At 39.9% G+C, this 17416-nt stretch overlaps 1 protein-coding gene across 5 annotated transcripts in view; it reads right to left on the reverse strand.

Moving 5' to 3' along the window:
• Positions 1 to 17416, reverse strand: part of carmil3 (capping protein regulator and myosin 1 linker 3) — an 88189-nt gene that overhangs the window by 34595 nt on the left and 36178 nt on the right. For all 5 annotated transcript variants that reach the window (XM_072440973.1, XM_072440975.1, XM_072440976.1 and 2 more), the window contains exons 10-15: positions 16737 to 16825; positions 15323 to 15417; positions 14035 to 14121; positions 7053 to 7162; positions 6535 to 6612; positions 3556 to 3632 (exon numbers count right to left, since the gene is read on the reverse strand). In XM_072440973.1, coding sequence (XP_072297074.1) covers positions 3556 to 3632; positions 6535 to 6612; positions 7053 to 7162; positions 14035 to 14121; positions 15323 to 15417; positions 16737 to 16825 — 536 coding nt within the window. The remainder of the gene's footprint in view (positions 1 to 3555; positions 3633 to 6534; positions 6613 to 7052; positions 7163 to 14034; positions 14122 to 15322; positions 15418 to 16736; positions 16826 to 17416) is intronic.

Genomic DNA, 17416 nt, shown 5'->3' on the forward strand with positions numbered 1-17416 from the left:
GTTATAAGCGTTTTTGTTTATAAGAGTTCTTCTATTAAAGGTCCCATAACATGCAATCGACTTTTCAGAGCTTTTAACCTTCTTACATTGCTATTTGTGCTTCATATATGTACCCAGAGTGTTTTTTTGATTGATTCCCGCAGTGTTTAGCTATATTACAGACTATCTCCTTTCCTCCAATCTCCAAACTGACGGGCGGTGGAGCCAGATCGCTCTTCGCAAGGGTGGGGGCGAATATCAAACCAAGCCGTTTGCATTTCCGGGTTGGTGAGGGGGTCCAAGGTCTGGGTGATATTTCTTAACTATTATGTTAAGGGTGTTGCACAACACTTATTATTATCAATTATACACTTAGGATAGACTATGAAACGTGAAAAAAAGCATGTAATGGCACCTTTAAGAGTGTTTTTTAAACTTCTTTAAAGTTATCTGTTATTTTCCTCTGTATCTAGCTGCGTTGCAACAATGAAATTTCCCCATGTGTGGACAATAAAGGATTATCTTATCTTATCTCTTATCTTACTTGTAATTTGCAGTGCTGTGATTGACCTTGAACGTGTGTATTGTATGTTCTGCACTTTGCCCAATTCTTCTTTTGTTTTTTATTTAGTTACCGTTAAGGTTTTCAGTTGCTCCTTTACACAATTACTGGGACAAAATGCATACTCAACATCACAAAAGGAGAAGCAATAGGAGTCTGTCCAGGTAGTTCGTCCACAACAGCATAACTTTTTGTGGGGGAGGACATCTGCAGCTGCCTCTAAACTCTCCCAGTTCTGAATGAGGCGCATGTGTCGGGCACAGCTGCCTGATAGTTATGAGAGGCATAATGCGAAAACCTGAGAGCATAACCAGCAATCACTTCACTCTCTAATTTAATGCCCATTGAAACAGGCCTGATGTAGACCTAACGCCAGGCTGGAATCACACCTGACCCACACCATTTGGATGATTGCAGAGTCATGACAACACTTAGAGGCTCTGTCTGCCCAGTAATGTGACGGCGGCGCAACCAAATACACGCTTCAAGCTCCTGCAATTTACAATGTCCAAACATCATTAGTTCATCAATCATGGAGAGGAATTCAGAGACAAGAATTTTACAAGAAAATAATTTACACTTTTGTTGCTCCATCTGCATCTGCAGCTAAGCAACAAGTATCATCAATCATTCTACACAGAAACACAGCTTAGAATGGTTTGAGTCAGTAGCATTCCAAGTCAAATGCATTTCCTGGTGAGTTTTACGTTAATTGTAGTTGAGGTCGAGGCAGGTTCCAAATCATTTCTAAACTGAGTCCGGTCAAAATCACGTCCGGGCAAGACAAAAACATAAGTGTTTGGAAACAATACACTTATTTTTTCTCTGCTTTGGGCATAAAGTTATGTGCGACAAGAACATGCTTAAACTTGAGGTCCAAATTCTTGTTTATAAGAAGTGTCAGAAGTCCAGCTGAATAGGGTTAAAACTATACACTATAAAACATTAATAACAACTAGTATTAGGTTAAATCCATAAAGTCTTGGGACAACCAGAGGTGGGTTGTTAACCAGCATTTACATTTACTCAAATTTTAACTTTTTTGAAGTTAGATGAACATTAGAATTAGTAAATTATGTTCATTGCAGATTTACCAATGCACTGTAGCATCCACCACCTGTCTAGAGATGTTATCGCTTTGTCTAGAACGCTTCACAGCTTTTACCTTTATCTCCATGGATACAGGTGACGCCACTAGGCCAAGGTACAGGTTAGATTTGGGGAAAGGTGAGCACACTATTGGATCAATAAAACCACCTGTAATAGAATGAACAAAGCCATAATCGCTCCATGGAGATAAGGAGGTGATGGACCCCTGCACCTTTAAGAATAAAGGGTCAACCTTTTCTGATAATGGAAGGAGTTGTTTCATATTAAAGACTTAAATCATGTCCGACCCGTGCCTGCTGCCACTGCTCCTGTGATCAACTCCCTCGTGAGGAGCAGTGGCGTTTTGGACTCATTTGTTATGATTAGCATGCAGCCTGTCAACACACGCTGGATCCAGAAGGGCTTTTGTCGCATAAGCAGATCTAGTGTCAGTGTCTCTCTGTGAAAACACCCTCCAGAGAGCTGCCTCAGCAACTTGTTAGCCATGCGCACATGTCTGTAACACTATCTACATCTAAAATGCTACACGCGCAGCTGTGTTCGTCTATATTCATAAGTGGCAGTCAGGTGGTCTTATCAGCGACGCTCAGGTTGACTTCCTCATGTTTCACCACACATTCTAAACCTTGTGACCAGCAGCGGTGACCCAGAGTCTATTTAATACCACACAAGCTGCAGGGGGCGGAATGAACTAGGGACATTGGAGGAGTAGAATGATGCAGAGCGAAGGGTAGAGGGCGCACCAGGAGTAGGAGTATCGGAGTGTGGGAAGAGAAGTAACAAGACTAAAACATTGAAGTTACTTGAAAAAGAGCTGAAATATACACTGATTTTCTAAGATGTTTGGAAAAAGACAGTGCTGTATTATGTCTGAATCTTTTAATATTGTTTCTTCTTATACATGTTAATGCAGAGAAGTGCAGTGTCTAATATTTGGTGAAACGAAATTGGTTTGACATATCTTTCCCAAAATATTGGCAGAATTTATCGGACATTAGGTGCTTTGTAACACATAAAACTAAAGCTCCTTATTTACTATTTATATGGCATTAATGAGCACTAGTCATTTATTTATGAGCACTTACAAGGCATTTACAATAGGCAGTGATTTCATGCTCTTACAAACATCTTGAACACTGTTTAATATATATATATATATATATATTTATAAACTAAGAACTAGTGCTTATGATATTGAAAACTCTGAGAAAGAAGAAGTTCAAATAACATAAGATTAAGATTTTCAAATTAGAAGAGTATTATTTTGACGGCTATGTTCTCACAATGGGCAATGTGCCAAAAATAGAGAAAATACCGTATTAACAATAAGTTTCCAGAGACAAACTTGTTCTTGCCCAACGAGTCATGCTCCACCAAAAACTTTCAAACAGAGTAAAGACCCCAAGTTTGAGCAAGCGAAAGATCACTGAAAGGTCACGGAAGTAAAGTGCAAGATGGATTCAGCAACCAGAATAACTGTAGGAGAGTGTACAAATGCATGCCCGGGAGCCCAGGGATTAGAACAATCATTGTGTCTAAAATTAGGCTCATTTTTCACCAACTTATTTCAGTATAATTCAGTAATGTGATATTGTGAGTGGGGATGCTCCTGGGGTCTCGAGGGACCGGATGAGAGCTGCTCTTTCCTGCTCCTGCTGCTGCTGTGAAGGTAAACAGCGCCGCATAAACAGCACCCACGAGTCAACGCTAAATGAACTTGTTAGCAAATGAAGACACGTGTACATTAAAACACTCCTACGTAACGTGCTGCTCAGCTACACGCTCATGTCCAATAAGCAAGCGTTTCATTACGTTTGGCCACTCTGTAGGTTTTCAGGGTCATCAGGGGACAAGTTTGTGTGCATATGCAAAGGTTGTGAAGTTCAATACAATGAAGCACCCACCTGTGAGAGAAGGTGTTCTTAGACAAGTTCAGGTAGGATAAGTCAGCACAGCAGCCGCGCAGCAAAGCCCCGAACAGCTGTAAATAAACCACAGGAAAAGAGACAAGGTAATTAAGCGTGTCATGTGTGTGGAGCAGATTATGTTATTGCATTGGGTCAGATTATCCTCAGAACAGCAGCAGTCTTTGATAAGAAATCAAAATGTGAAGCACTCAAAACCTCAATATTGTGAAGATATTGTGGTCAGAGTTTAGGGGTAAATAGCCAATCTAACATGCTCAGGGTGGGCGATTCCGATGGGCCAAAACAATCTTGTCACAATGTTCCTGAGCAGTAGTTCTCAAACATTTCACACCACCTGAGATAACATATTTGTTTCTGATTAGCACTGGATCTAATACCAGAGCGTTGATTTAAACATTTGACCAATAAGGTGGTTCTAATTATGATTAACCCAAAGGTGGACAAACAAATACATCATGTTGACATTATTTTAGAGCCTAGATAACTATTTAAATTGTATCACAACTAATGCAGTTAGTATTTTTATACACGCTTTTAAGATGTAACTCAAGACATCTGCTGCATCTAAGAGTGTATTGGGATTATTTAAATCATTCACTCAGAGCATGACTTAGTTTGGGGAAAGTGTCTGCGTTTGAGCTTTAGAATTGCATGACATGAAAAGAAAATGACTGCATCACAATCTGACAACTGAAAAAGCAGATTGTCACAGACATTAGATCACAATAAATCTTTCAATCTTCATGTCACCCGGCCCTATGTTGTGTTGAATCCACTGACTGGATGTATTCATTTGTTAAAGTGAAGTTAGTATGGAATCTGGAAAAATAAGAGGTATAAAATAAACTATGATCCGGACCTCTGCCATAATCAATTATTTTTCACCTGTCCTTGACTCCAATAAAATTGTCTCTTTGTAAATCACTTTGTAGTTTTTAGTCAACAGAATATTCCGACATCACTAACACTTTAGCACTGTGCTGCATATTAAATTGATTCCACTACTATCCTCAGTTTGCAGGTAAAAAGAGTGCTCTGTCACCCCCGTCACTGCTTTCTGCATCCACAGTGAAAAGTTAAGCAGTAAATCTCTCTTTCATCCATTAAAGTGCATATGAAATGATGCTTTCATCTTATAAAGATGGGGCTCACAGTGTGGGTAAAACACTTAGGAATTAAAAAATTTAAAGCTATGAGCCAATTAATCTTGAAATAAAGATGATGTATGTGTGTTTGTCAGACAGGGTGGAGCTCACGCAAATATAATTTACATCAAAACACAATTTCCCTCAAGATTTTTTTTTTGAGGTTAAAGTGTAGGACAAATCAATTTTTTCATCAGTCAAGCGAATTGACTAACTGACCATTGCCGGTACAGATTAAACACAGGAACTAATTAACAATTAAATTCCCAAGATTGGCACTAAAATGGACAGATTTAATTTGGAGACAGTTTTTCTGTTAAGGGTTTACAAAAATTAGCCCCAAAGGGCCAACTCTGAGCTTAAAGGGTTGCAATGAAAGTATGGTCGAAAAGAAGACAAAGATAAGTAGGATAAGTGACCTTCACGTATGGCAATATAAAGAAATAAAAATAAACTCTTTCTCCACTTATATGAATAGAGTTGCACAAGGTGAACTGTTTCCTTCTGTGTGAGTAATGTTTGAGCCTAAACAAAAAGTAATGAGTTTATAGGAATGAAAATGTAGAGAAATATCAGTACACAATGGAGCATAGAGTTCTCATTTAAAGGGAGAGGGAAGTTATCAAAGATCTATAGTCTTGTATATTCAGGTTCCTGATTTCCTTGTTGCAGTGATGTGAGTTGAAAGCAGCAGCAACCATACAAACTCTGACTCACATTACCAAATAACCTACAGTATATCATTGGGCAAGACACTTTCACCCAGTATTGTATCAATGGGCTAGCTGCCGTGTGGTTATAGTGGTATTGAAAATAAATATTATAATGTGTATTGGATTGTGGTATTCTGCCAAGACCCAGTCTCATCACTCTGTTAAACAGACTGGCTAAATATAGCCCTGCAACAAACACATGACAAAGATAAAGTGTCAAAGACGTGAACAAAAGGCTGCATCAAAGGCTCTATTCCTGCCATGTTCATGTTCTATTATTTATAATAAAGATACATTCTATGACAGGGTATTCAGCAGGCTTCTCAAAGGCTTAAAGTACTGGGTGTCACATCCGTTCATAGAGGGAAAGAAACTGCCAGTATCGGTAGATAACTTATTGTGTTACATGTAAAATAAGGGTTTAAATCTTCAATTCAATTCAAACAATTTTGTAAATCCCACAATCACAACAGCAGGGCTTCTCAAAATAGTTGAATTTGCAGAAAGAAAGTTAGAAAATCTAACAGTCAATGATCATTAATAGAAAAGCAGTTTAACCAACGTTAACAGGAACATCCCCTGTCTGCAGACCTCCTCCTCAGCACGGAACATCAGTGTGCACATGTGTTAACACTGAGCCCTCTGTACGTATTATTATTATATATGTATTAACTAAGCATTGGATTTATATAGTGTCTTTCATGACACCAAAAAGGCTTTACAGTGCATTATTCATTCCCTCTACACATGACTGTAGCAATGGCCAACATTCTACACTATCAGCCCCTCGGACCAGCACCAGTCATCGACACACACATGAACAACACAACAGTTTGAGCTGGAGCCACACACGCCCCACACTGGAACCTGGTGCAAGTGGCTTTGGACTAAGAAAAACATTACAATACTTTGTGGTTTGGATTAAACACACTTTATGATTTAGGGTTCAAATATATTGCTGGTAAAAAGAGTCTATTGGTCAAGTATCAAGTATTCCAATAACAAATGGTTAACGGCTGGTTATTTTACTTTTCCCACCATTTTACACAATCTCTGTCTAAGTGAAGTCAGGACACAAAGGTAGAAAAAGTACAAACCGAGTCCACAATGCAGTCTGTTCCCGACAAATCCAAATGAACCAGGCAGTTGGGCTGAGCCAGGAACAAATACAGGTTCTGAAATAAAAGTCAATATTAGACATGGGGCAAAACAACAGCACAAAACAAAAGAAAATGAAAAAGTTGACAGTACGGAAATGTAGGTTGCACAATATGAGACCTCCACAACAACACAATGGTTCAAATAGATATAAATCGTGTTCTCTTTCATTTTGTAACTTAAAGGTGCAATCGTCTCATGGATTATATATTATAGCTTTGACTGAAATACTATAACACTAAATGTACCTTGCATTTATTCAATTACATTACAAAAAATCATGCATCCTTAGTGAGAGCAGGATCGCCTCTCCACAGATTTGACCTGGAACTTGACCTGCTTTTCACCTGCTCGTCTTCATGTGTAAAGCAATAACATCTGAATTGAGGCAAGTGGATACACCGTCAACCTTTAATAACTCAAAATACAGCTAGAAAAATGTGTATATTTCCCTTACCGTGGCGTCGTCTCCAGATAATACCCCGGGGTTTCTGCTCAAATCCAGATGAAGAAGTGAATTGGAGTAGTCATCACTGGAACACAAGGCCTGGGACAAGGAAACCACTCCTAAAAACAAGAAGAAACACATTTAGCACAGTTCTCTTTAGTAGTTTAGCAAGAATCCTGAAGTTAATTTATCTCTTTTTTTTTCCACAGGTCCAGTCGAACGCTCCTGATGTGACTTCCCGGTGAGTCATGAATAAAAACAACACAATGGTTGCCGACTATGAGGCTGAACATAATTGAGCAGGGACTGGAGAGCACCATAGGCAGCTGGTATAAATGCGCTTTTGGAAGAAGGCAGCGAGTAACCTTTTTTCCTCTGTATCACTATCTGAGTCTACCCTGAAAGCCCAGACAAAAGAAACTCATTCTCTCAAATTAGATCACTAGGCAATTACACCCACCGGCTCGATGGAACCCCTCATTAAAACTCACCCCGAACCCTGACGCAGCACACAAACCGAGAATTAAATATAGACACACTCGTAAAATAGGACCAAGCCACCAATTGGTTGGATCTGTTTTTTGTTTTGTTTTTAACTTTACATTTTCCAAAGTAATGTTTTGCTGTCATATTGTAGAGCACAAAAAATGCATTCAAATCACAATACTGATAAAAATATAAACCAACAATATAAAACTTTACTTAAAGAGCAGTGTGCAAATAAAATCCCTTCAGTCACATGCACAGCTAAACAACTGTTTTTAGCTTAGATTTGAACATTTTCAGAGTAAAAGCCTGTCTCACATCTTCAGGAAAACTGTTCTACATTTAGCTGCATAAAACTGAAACTCAGATTCCCCATGTTTAGTCCTGACTCTGGCACCAGCAGGAGGCCGGTCCATGTTTAGTCCTGACTCTGGCACCAGCAGGAGGCCGGTCCATGTTTAGTCCTGACTCTGGCACCAGCAGGAGGCCGGTCCATGTTTAGTCCTGACTCTGGCACCAGCAGGAGGCCGGTCCATGTTTAGTCCTGACTCTGGCACCAGCAGGAGGCCGGTCCATGTTTAGTCCTGACTCTGGCACCAGCAGGAGGCCGAGATGGTTCATATGGCACTAACATCTTTGTTGCTAGGCCATGGAGAGACTTGTACACAAGCAGAGCTGCTTTAAAGTCTCTTCTCTGAGCCACAGGAGCCAGTGCAGAGACCTGAGAACAGGACTAATGTGATGGTACTTCCTGGTTCTGGTCAGGACCTGAGCAGCAGTGTTCTGGATGTACTGCAGCTGTTTTACAACTCGTTTGGAGAGGCCAGTGAGCAGGCCGTTACAGTCTAATCTACTGGAGACAAACGCATGGAGTGTCCCAAGTCAGGATAGATAAAGAGGTCTGTATCTAATATTTGCATCCAATGTCTAACAATGCACCAAAATTACATACAAAACAGCACTGCACTCAACAAGAAGCTGATTTAGAGCTATTTAGTGGGGTGTGCAAAGTTGAAGAGGTTTGTATACTTTGTAAACTTTGTAATTAGTAAATTAGTAATCAAATCAACTGCCGCCTCATGTGCTACGGATTAGGAATATAATGTCATATTTTCATGTATTTATTTTACGTTGATCTAAAGCTAATTATTGTTTTAGATTCTAAAATTATTTCTTTGAAATGTGTATGTTTACATACCGGTAACTTATTTAATGGAAAAGTTTGACTATATATTACTAATATATTTTGAATAGGGTAAAAAAATAAATATTTGTGTTGTTACTTGAATAAGTTTGTGAAACTCTTTTTTTCCAAGCTTGAGACTGAGTTTGTGGTTTTCTTATGCATTTGACGAAGCTTTGAAAACATTAACCTTCTTTGAGCTCAGACTGACTAAAAGCTATTCACCCACCCACATTCTACATGTCACACTGCACAAATGAGCAAGGTTTACCATTGTTCTGAAGGGCTCTAGTTTGAAAAAGAAGGATTACTGTAAGGATTATGTGTAATAATATTTATAATCATCTGCCAATAGTCTTTACTAATTACCGGAAAATGTGTGCTTCATATCGCTACTGATTTAAGGTCATACGGCAGCAGTGTCTAGCGCGAAGCAGCCAGAGTGTGCCAGTCTGAGGCGGGCTAAGCTCTTCATCCCTAATTTGCGGCGATTAGGCGGGAAACGAGGGGACGAGGGGACGCTGCGTCTAATCCCTCTTCTATCTATCACTCAGAGTGTCAGTCATGGCCCGGCGTGTGCGAGTGTCAGCCTCGCCATTTTCCTTTTTAATCACATGGCTCATTTTTGGTTGTCACGCGTGTAGGTGGTTCAGAGGCTCAGGGAACAGCGGAGGAAGAGACAGTTATAAATATGGAACAAAAATGCACCCGTGATGTCATAGAAACACCTACTCCACAAGGTCGTCCCCTCTCGACTCCTCTCTACCAACCCGGTGGAAACGATTGTGAGGACAAATTCAACACGAGAACTGGTCTTTTGGTACATACAGAGATCCCCTTGAAATACTGTAGCTCAAATAAGTAATACTGATATGGAGGAGTAAAGATACATTTAAGATATATAGTGTATTAAGCTCATTAGATTGTTGGTTGTGATGGTATGCCAGCAAATCACAGAGCATAAGCATGATAATTGCAGTTAATCATTCATAATGCTCTAGGACAGCTAATACGACATGAAAGCAACACGTTCTAATAAGAAAAAGAAAAAAAAAACTGAAAATATGAATGAAAAATCTTATAGAAAGCATATTATAAAACAAAAAATATATCATTATAACGGTATTTTTGAGAATAATACAAACATGATAGAATTGTGTGGGATGATGAGAACCAAAACTAGGACACAGCACTAATGCTCAGGATTTATATAAAAAGATCTACTACTGATTATGACCAGAGTATTATATGGTTGATGGAGCAGAAAGTACATTGATTTGAATGTGTAAAACTGCTTTTGGTAAAATGAAGAGCTTGGACTGTGAGACAAATAATAAGCACAAATAATAACTGTAAGGTTTGTTCAAAATGTGTTTGTTGCTTTCCTTAAATGACAATAAAGGAAGCGTATCTTACTTCAAATAGTAAGTATCCCCCCCCCCAGGTACAATCATCACAATGCTATACCACATGTTCTAAAATATATGAATTCTAAGCATTTAAGATTTTCCCCAAATAAGTAATACGTATTTTTATCCTCAAGTAAGAGTTTAACATTTAAACACTGTACCCCAAATCAGAAATATATTTTTAAATCCCCAAGTTACTTTCTGTAAATTTAATTATTAAAAAAATATTTGTTTTATTAGTAAATTCTTAATGTTATAAATGCCTTATTTTAAGTATTTAGGCCCGAGCGCCACAAGCTGGCGAGAGGCCTATTAATCTCGTAAGGCCGTGCGAAGCACGGCTGCGAAAGTGCGCACGTAGTGCGCACGAAATCGAGCGCGAAGCGCTCGCCCACTTCCAAACACTCACTAACGCACTCCTCCACTCACGCACGCCCCGTGCATACTAATTAGTAGTAGGAAAATGGAACATTACCGTTGTAAACGGGCGAAGCCCGTGCAAAAGTGCGCACTAAACGAGCACTTTACATTGAGATGACGACCGCAAAGCGGTCGTCATCCCCATATAAAGCACTCATTTGCGCTAAGTAGCTCACGAATACGTTCCCCATCTCTTGCATGTTCCGTGCATATAAGCATGTAATGCAAAAATTGAACATTATTACTGTATAGAGGGCCAAAAACACAAAGTGGGCGGAGCCCACTTAAAATTAACGAAAGTACCCGTCAGTGACCAGGGACCCACACCATGAGGTAGGAAAGCGCGAGCGCTTTCCGAAAATGTATAGTTTATGATATTTGGAAAATGGGAAACATTGTTTTCGCATCGGAATATTCTTCTTCTTCTTCTTCTTCTTCTTCTTCTTCTTCTTCTCGGGACCAACCCCCCTATTTTTCACCCAGTGAACATTGACGAAAAGTCACAAAAATTTGCACACCTCTAAAAATCGTGCCTCTCTACATTCTGGCTATTTCCCTTTTCTAAAATAAAAAAAATTGGCGCGTCAGCGCCCCCAAATGTACCAAAAATGCATTGAGAGATGGGAACTGACCCAAAAAAAATTTGATCGTAGAATCATGAAATTTGGCGCAGAGGTCGATGGTGACAAGAGAAGTAAAAAATATTATTACGGCAACGCCGTCCGCCCAACCAAATGTCGGCCATATTGCTTCAAAAATGGCTAAACATGACTTCGGAGTTTTTCCAAACGTCGTACTTTTACAAACTCCTCCCAGGGCGTTGGCCCTAAAAAGCTGAAATTTGGTGAAAATGCTACTGAGGAGTGGGACATCAAAATTTATCCAAATTACATTGATACCTCTCACGGTCTCTGTGCGGCGAAGCCGCAAACTGTAGCAAGAATTTCAGAAATCTCCCAAATTTAACATTTCTGCCGTTTGCGCAGATAAAGTCAGAATTGCGTCAAATTAGAATCAGTTGTTAAACTCTTTGCCCTAAATCTACTTGAAGTGAAATAAATTAATTTGGAGCCACAGCGCCCCCTACACATTTTATATGGAGGTTAAATATTTAGTTTTGCGAAATTATATGAAATTTGTCACACAACTCAATTTTGGCATCCCCATCAAAAAAGTCAATGAGACCCATGTCATAATTGTTATGGCGTTGCCGTAGCGATGACCAAAACCTCCCATGTTATTCCAATGGGGAAATCGCCAGAACATGTTTACACTTTAGACTTTCACAAACTCCTCTTAGGGCGTTAGACATATTAACCTGAAATTTGGTGAGACTCATCTTCAGGGGTGGACCATCAAAAGTTATCCACATTTTTATTCAAAGAGTCACGGTGTCTGTGCGGCAAAGCCGCACATTTTGCCAAGAATTCAAAATAAAATTGCTTTTTGATGGTAAAACAAAGGGGAGAAGATGTGACAGCGTCACAGATTCAGCAGTAGGCGTAATAAAAGGACAATTGGGGCGCGTTAGCGCCCCCTCCTCTTGCGGCGTGGCGGCGGCGTGGCGAGGGCCGATCATTGCCGCTTGCGGCTATATTTTGCTTTTATTATTATTAATTGTTGAATGTTGCACCTTAACGCCGAAGCAAGTTGAGACAATGGCAATAAACTTATCTTATCTGATAAGAAATAAGCATAATAATAATAAATATAGCCGCAAGCGGCAATGATCGGCCCTCGCCACGCCGCCGCCACACCGCCGCCACGCCGCAAGAGGAGGGGGCGCTAACGTGCCCCAATTGTCCTTTTATTACGCCTACTGCTGAATCTGTGACGCTGTCACATCTTCTCCCCTTTGTTTTACCATCAAAAAGCTATTTTATTTTGAATTCTTGGCAAAATGTGCACAGACACCGTGACTCTTTGAATGAAAATGTGGATAACTTTTGATGGTCCTGAAGATGAGTCTCACCAAATTTCAGGTTAATATGTCTAACGCCCTGGGAGGAGTTTGTGAAAGTCTAAAGTGTAAACATGTTCTGGCGATTTCCCCATTAGAATAACATGAAAGGTTTCGATCATCGTTACGGCAACGCCATAACAATTATGACATGGGTCTCATTGACTTTTTTGATGGGGATGCCAAAATTGAGTTGTGTGTCAAATTTCATATAATTTCGCAAAACTAAACATTTAACCTCCATATAAAATCTGTAGGGGGCGCTGTGGCGCCAAATGAATTTATTTCACTTCAAGTAGGTTTAGGGCAAAGAGTTTAACAACTGATTCTAATTTGACGCAATTCGGACTTTATCTGCGCAAACGGCAGAAATTTTAAATATGGGAGATTTCTGAAATTCTAGCTACAGTTTGCGGCTTCGCCGCACCGAGACCGTGAGAGGTATCAATGTAATTTGGATAACTTTTGATGTCCCACTCCTCAGTAGCATTTTCACCAAATTTCAGCTTTTTAGGGCCAACGCCCTGGGAGGAGTTCGTAAAAGTACGACGTTTGGAAAAACTCCGAAGTCATGTTTAGCCATTTTTGAAGCAATATGGCCGACATTTGGTTCGGGGGACGGCGTTGCCGTAATAATATTTTTTACTTCTCTTGTCACCATCTACCTCTGCGCCAAATTTCATGATTCTACGATCAGATTTTTTTTGGGTCATTTCCCATCTCTCAATGCATTTTTGGTACATTTGGTGGCGCTGACGCGCCAATTTTTTTTATTTTAGAAAAGGGAAATAGCCAGAATGTAGAGAGGCACGATTTTTAGAGGTGTGCAAATTTTTGTGACTTTTCGTCAATGTTCACTGGGTGAAAAATAGGGGGGTTGGTCCCGAGAAGAAGAAGAAGAAAGAAAGAAAGAAAGAATAATATTCCGATGCGAAAACAATGTTTCCCATTTTTCAAATATCATATACTATACATTTTCGGAAAGCGCTCGCGCTTTCCTACCTCATGGTGTGGGTCCCTGGTCACTGACGGGTACTTTCGATAATTTTGAGTGGGCTCCGCCCACTTTGTGTTTTTGGCCCTCTATACAGTAATAATGTTCAATTTTTGCATTACATGCTTATATGCACGGAACATGCAAGAGATGGGGAACGTATTCGTGAGCTACTTAGCGCAAATGAGTGCTTTATATGGGGATGACGACCGCTTCGCGGTCGTCATCCCAATGTAAAGTGCTCGTTTAGTGCGAACTTTTGCACGGGCTTCGCCCGTTTACAACGGTAATGTTCCATTTTCCTACAACTAATTAGTATGCACGGGGCGTGCGTGAGTGGAGGAGTGCGTTAGTGAGTGTTTGGAAGTGGGCGAGCGCTTCGCGCTCGATTTCGTGCGCACTACGTGCGCACTTTCGCAGCCGTGCTTCGCACGGCCTTACGAGATTAATAGGCCTCTCGCCAGCTTGTGGCGCTCGGGCCTAATAATGTGTATCCGTGCGTTGTTATATTAGGCACTTATAGAACCATGGGCACATACCTTTAGAGGAGAGAGAGGTCTTGCACAGATTGAGCAGACGCAGCCCCTTGTTGAGGCGACACACTTGTTGAATCAAGTTGGAGACACCTAGAGCACACACAGATTCAAAAGAACAAACATTATACGATCTAAAATATACTTTGCTTTACCAAAACACAAGCTCTAACCCTGTGTCTTTAAATACACCTCCTTCAAGACAGATTATCTACAAATAAAACTGAAAAAATCTGTCTAAATCACAATCTCACACTCACCCACATGAAGCAACAGGCTAGAAACCCCATGTACACCACCATATGTCGACGCACATTACACAACACTCAATTCAAGACACGGAAATCTCATTACAGACCATACAGCCATGTGGAAGATACAGAATCTGCCAAGTTTATTCAATTGCATCTTCTGCCATGCAAGAAAACAAAACAAACGAGTGTCGTGTTCTGTCCTCATGAAGTATTTTGCAGCATTTAATAATGAAAGGCATTGTTGCATCTTAAAGAATCCTAACTTGCCCTCATTCTCAGCTCCATTCACACGTGGAGCGCCTCGATCTGTGCGAAAGCCGAATTCCATAATGTGGCAAGTGTGAGCATAAAGAATGCCGTGAAGAGAGTGGAAGTGACACGTGTCAGACGAGAGAGGGTGAATTAGTTAATGAGTGATTCTGACGAGAGGGGATTGTGTGAGACAAAAAAACAAATTCAAAAGCTCTTTCGAAGGTTTGAATCTAAAGCCAAAAATAAATAGACTTTACAAGAGCAAACCTCCGCCAAGGCATTGATGAGATTTGGTAATAGTAACATCTCTGAGCGTTAGTGCATCTATTTAGTCACAATGAATACTAGATATCTCTGACAAAACAACTGAAATGATCATCTTGTGCTTGGAATAACAATCTTTAAATTGTACTAAAACTTTGCTTGTCCAATCAGGCACTTAGACATTAACTTGAAAAATTACACCAGGATTTAAAAGAAAAATGAGTAAATCATTGTCTGGAATTCACAGTGGCACAAAGAAGTTTATTATTTTATTATTTATTTTAAAACGACAATGACAAAATAAGGTGCTTTGGCACAAATACCGCAGCTGTAGGGGTAATGTTGAGCTACAGAACAGTCAAAGCATTAAAGAAAAATGAGATGAAAAACAATAAAGCATAAAATAAAATTAAGGCTGCACATGGCGAGGGATTGATTTAGTGTTCCTGAGAGCAAACAAAAACCATAAAACTCTCATGTATGAGGCTGCAGCACACATAATTGTAGCTGACAGAGTATTCTACCTTGGTTGTCGAGCGTGTTGTGAGCCAGGTTCAGAGAGTGGATCACTGAGGCCGGGTTCTCTGACAGCGACGACGCCATCTTCTGTGGAAAATCCCTGGGGATAGAAAAGTGGAAAAGAACTCCTTAAGTGTGGGACAGTCCCTTTGTGCACTTCTTCTGCCTTAAAGTAAATCCATTTTACACTCTCCCATTCACTCCAAAAGTAAACGTTGTAGAGCTCGGCGAGTTACTTTTCAAGTCCGTGCATTAGTCTGTGTCAATCACAAAAGTGAACAAAATACAGATCGTTGAAAGGTTCTTGCCAACTGGGCATTGTAATGTATTCAATAAATATTTGATTATTTAAATGCAATCAATGCAAATGCAAAGCTTGCTGCTGTATTTAAATAAACAGCTCGATACACAACTGTGAATTTGGAAACCTTCACTTTAGAATCAGCATTTTATTGAAATAAGAAAATAATCTGCTCAATAACTTTCAGCGCAGTTCACAGTTATTTCCAAATGCAAGTGTTTTAAATTATATAGTGAATATATATGGTTTATTTTGAACATCTTGGACAATACAATATAATAATCACCAGATATTATATGATGGTAGAAAGATTGTCTGGTTCTATCCTTGGGGCACTTCTTTGACGTTCACATTTTCCTGCTTCAAACACATTGACTGTGAGGGCAAATAGTTCAATATATCCGATTGACTAAAGGGAGCAATGGAGAAGAAAAAATCTGTCTTTTTATTCACCTTCAGTCAAAAGTCACAATGTTATGGCTGTGGATTTCAGAGAGTGACTCAAACATCAGAATTGAGTTATTGGTGCTGCAATCATTTTACAGAAATCCGATACTGAGCTGCTGTAAATCAGGCCTTGTAAGTCATACCCCTACAGTTATATGACATTTGTTCCCTTAGCTTTTACTGCAGAGCTTGTAAAAAAAAACCTAGCATAAAAATTGCCCTCTCGATTGCAACTGATTTAATACATGGGGCCAATCAGAACTCTGTAACTTCATTATTGCGCTGCAGCAAATCATTGTATCCAAAGACAGTCCATTCATCTCAATTAACAGCCGATAAGGAAAGGGCCCTGCTAACTCATTCTGGCCATGCATACGAGGTGAGAAATCGTGCCAGATGAAGCCACAAAACTCAATATTGTAGCGGAGAGGGAAACAATTGATCTGCCACGGGAAGCAGAGGAAAGTTTAAGTGGTTTGAGCAGGTGAGATGAGGAGCGAGAGAGACGGGATCACAAAAGGTTAGGATGGAGGAAGAGAGAATAAAACACGAGTTGAGGGTTGAGACCGGAGCAGACGCAGAGGACAGGGGAGAGAAGGGAAATAGAAAATTAGATTGGACAAAAAGGGTCTGGCAGGGTTGCGGCGATGTCAGAACGGGCAGAAACCTACGTCTTGAGGCCTGCGTTCTCCAGCGTGATCTCCTCCAGGCAGTTGGATTTGCTGATGGTGTGAAGAACCTGGTCCACAACCTCTGACCCCTGGAGGTAAAAACAGAGAAGTGGACTGAAAATATTGGTCTATGTGTTGATCAAGCTGGGGAAATGATTACTTTGTTTAAGATATAACTTTAAAAATAATGGCAGTTAATCCAATCTAAATCAAGATTGAGATTCAGTCATTTCTAATCATCATGGGGCTTTTGAACCGAGAAGTTAAAGCAGAACTAAATCACATTTTCACCTTATTGAATGTCTTTGTAAGTTCAGTTATGGTTAAATGTGTATTTACAGGTGTTTGAAGTGCCCGTCGTCGCCCCCTGCTGTCTCTGAGTGGAAAAGCCTTATAACATCGGCCCAAAGACAAGGCAGCTGAGAAACCCTGGCTCTTTTTCTTACACTTGGCAATGTAAATGTTTTTTGTAAGAGATTACACCATCGTATATGATAAAGATGATAAAGAAAGAAAGAAAGAAATATTTTTCGTCTATTTTCTGACAATGTACTTTCACAAGGGAGCTGCAGGGGGAGCTCTACTGATAGAGTTACTTAGTTCTGCTTTAAATGTCAATAATTGAAAATCTGCATTCTTAATTTTTAGGGGTAAAAGTGAAAGGCATTTGTATTTGTTTT

The sequence above is a fragment of the Eucyclogobius newberryi genome, unplaced genomic scaffold, assembly GCF_026437365.1.
Source record: "Eucyclogobius newberryi isolate DKJ021-1_F unplaced genomic scaffold, fEucNew1.0.hap1 SCAF_12, whole genome shotgun sequence".
NCBI classification, from domain to species: Eukaryota; Metazoa; Chordata; class Actinopteri; order Gobiiformes; family Gobiidae; genus Eucyclogobius; species Eucyclogobius newberryi.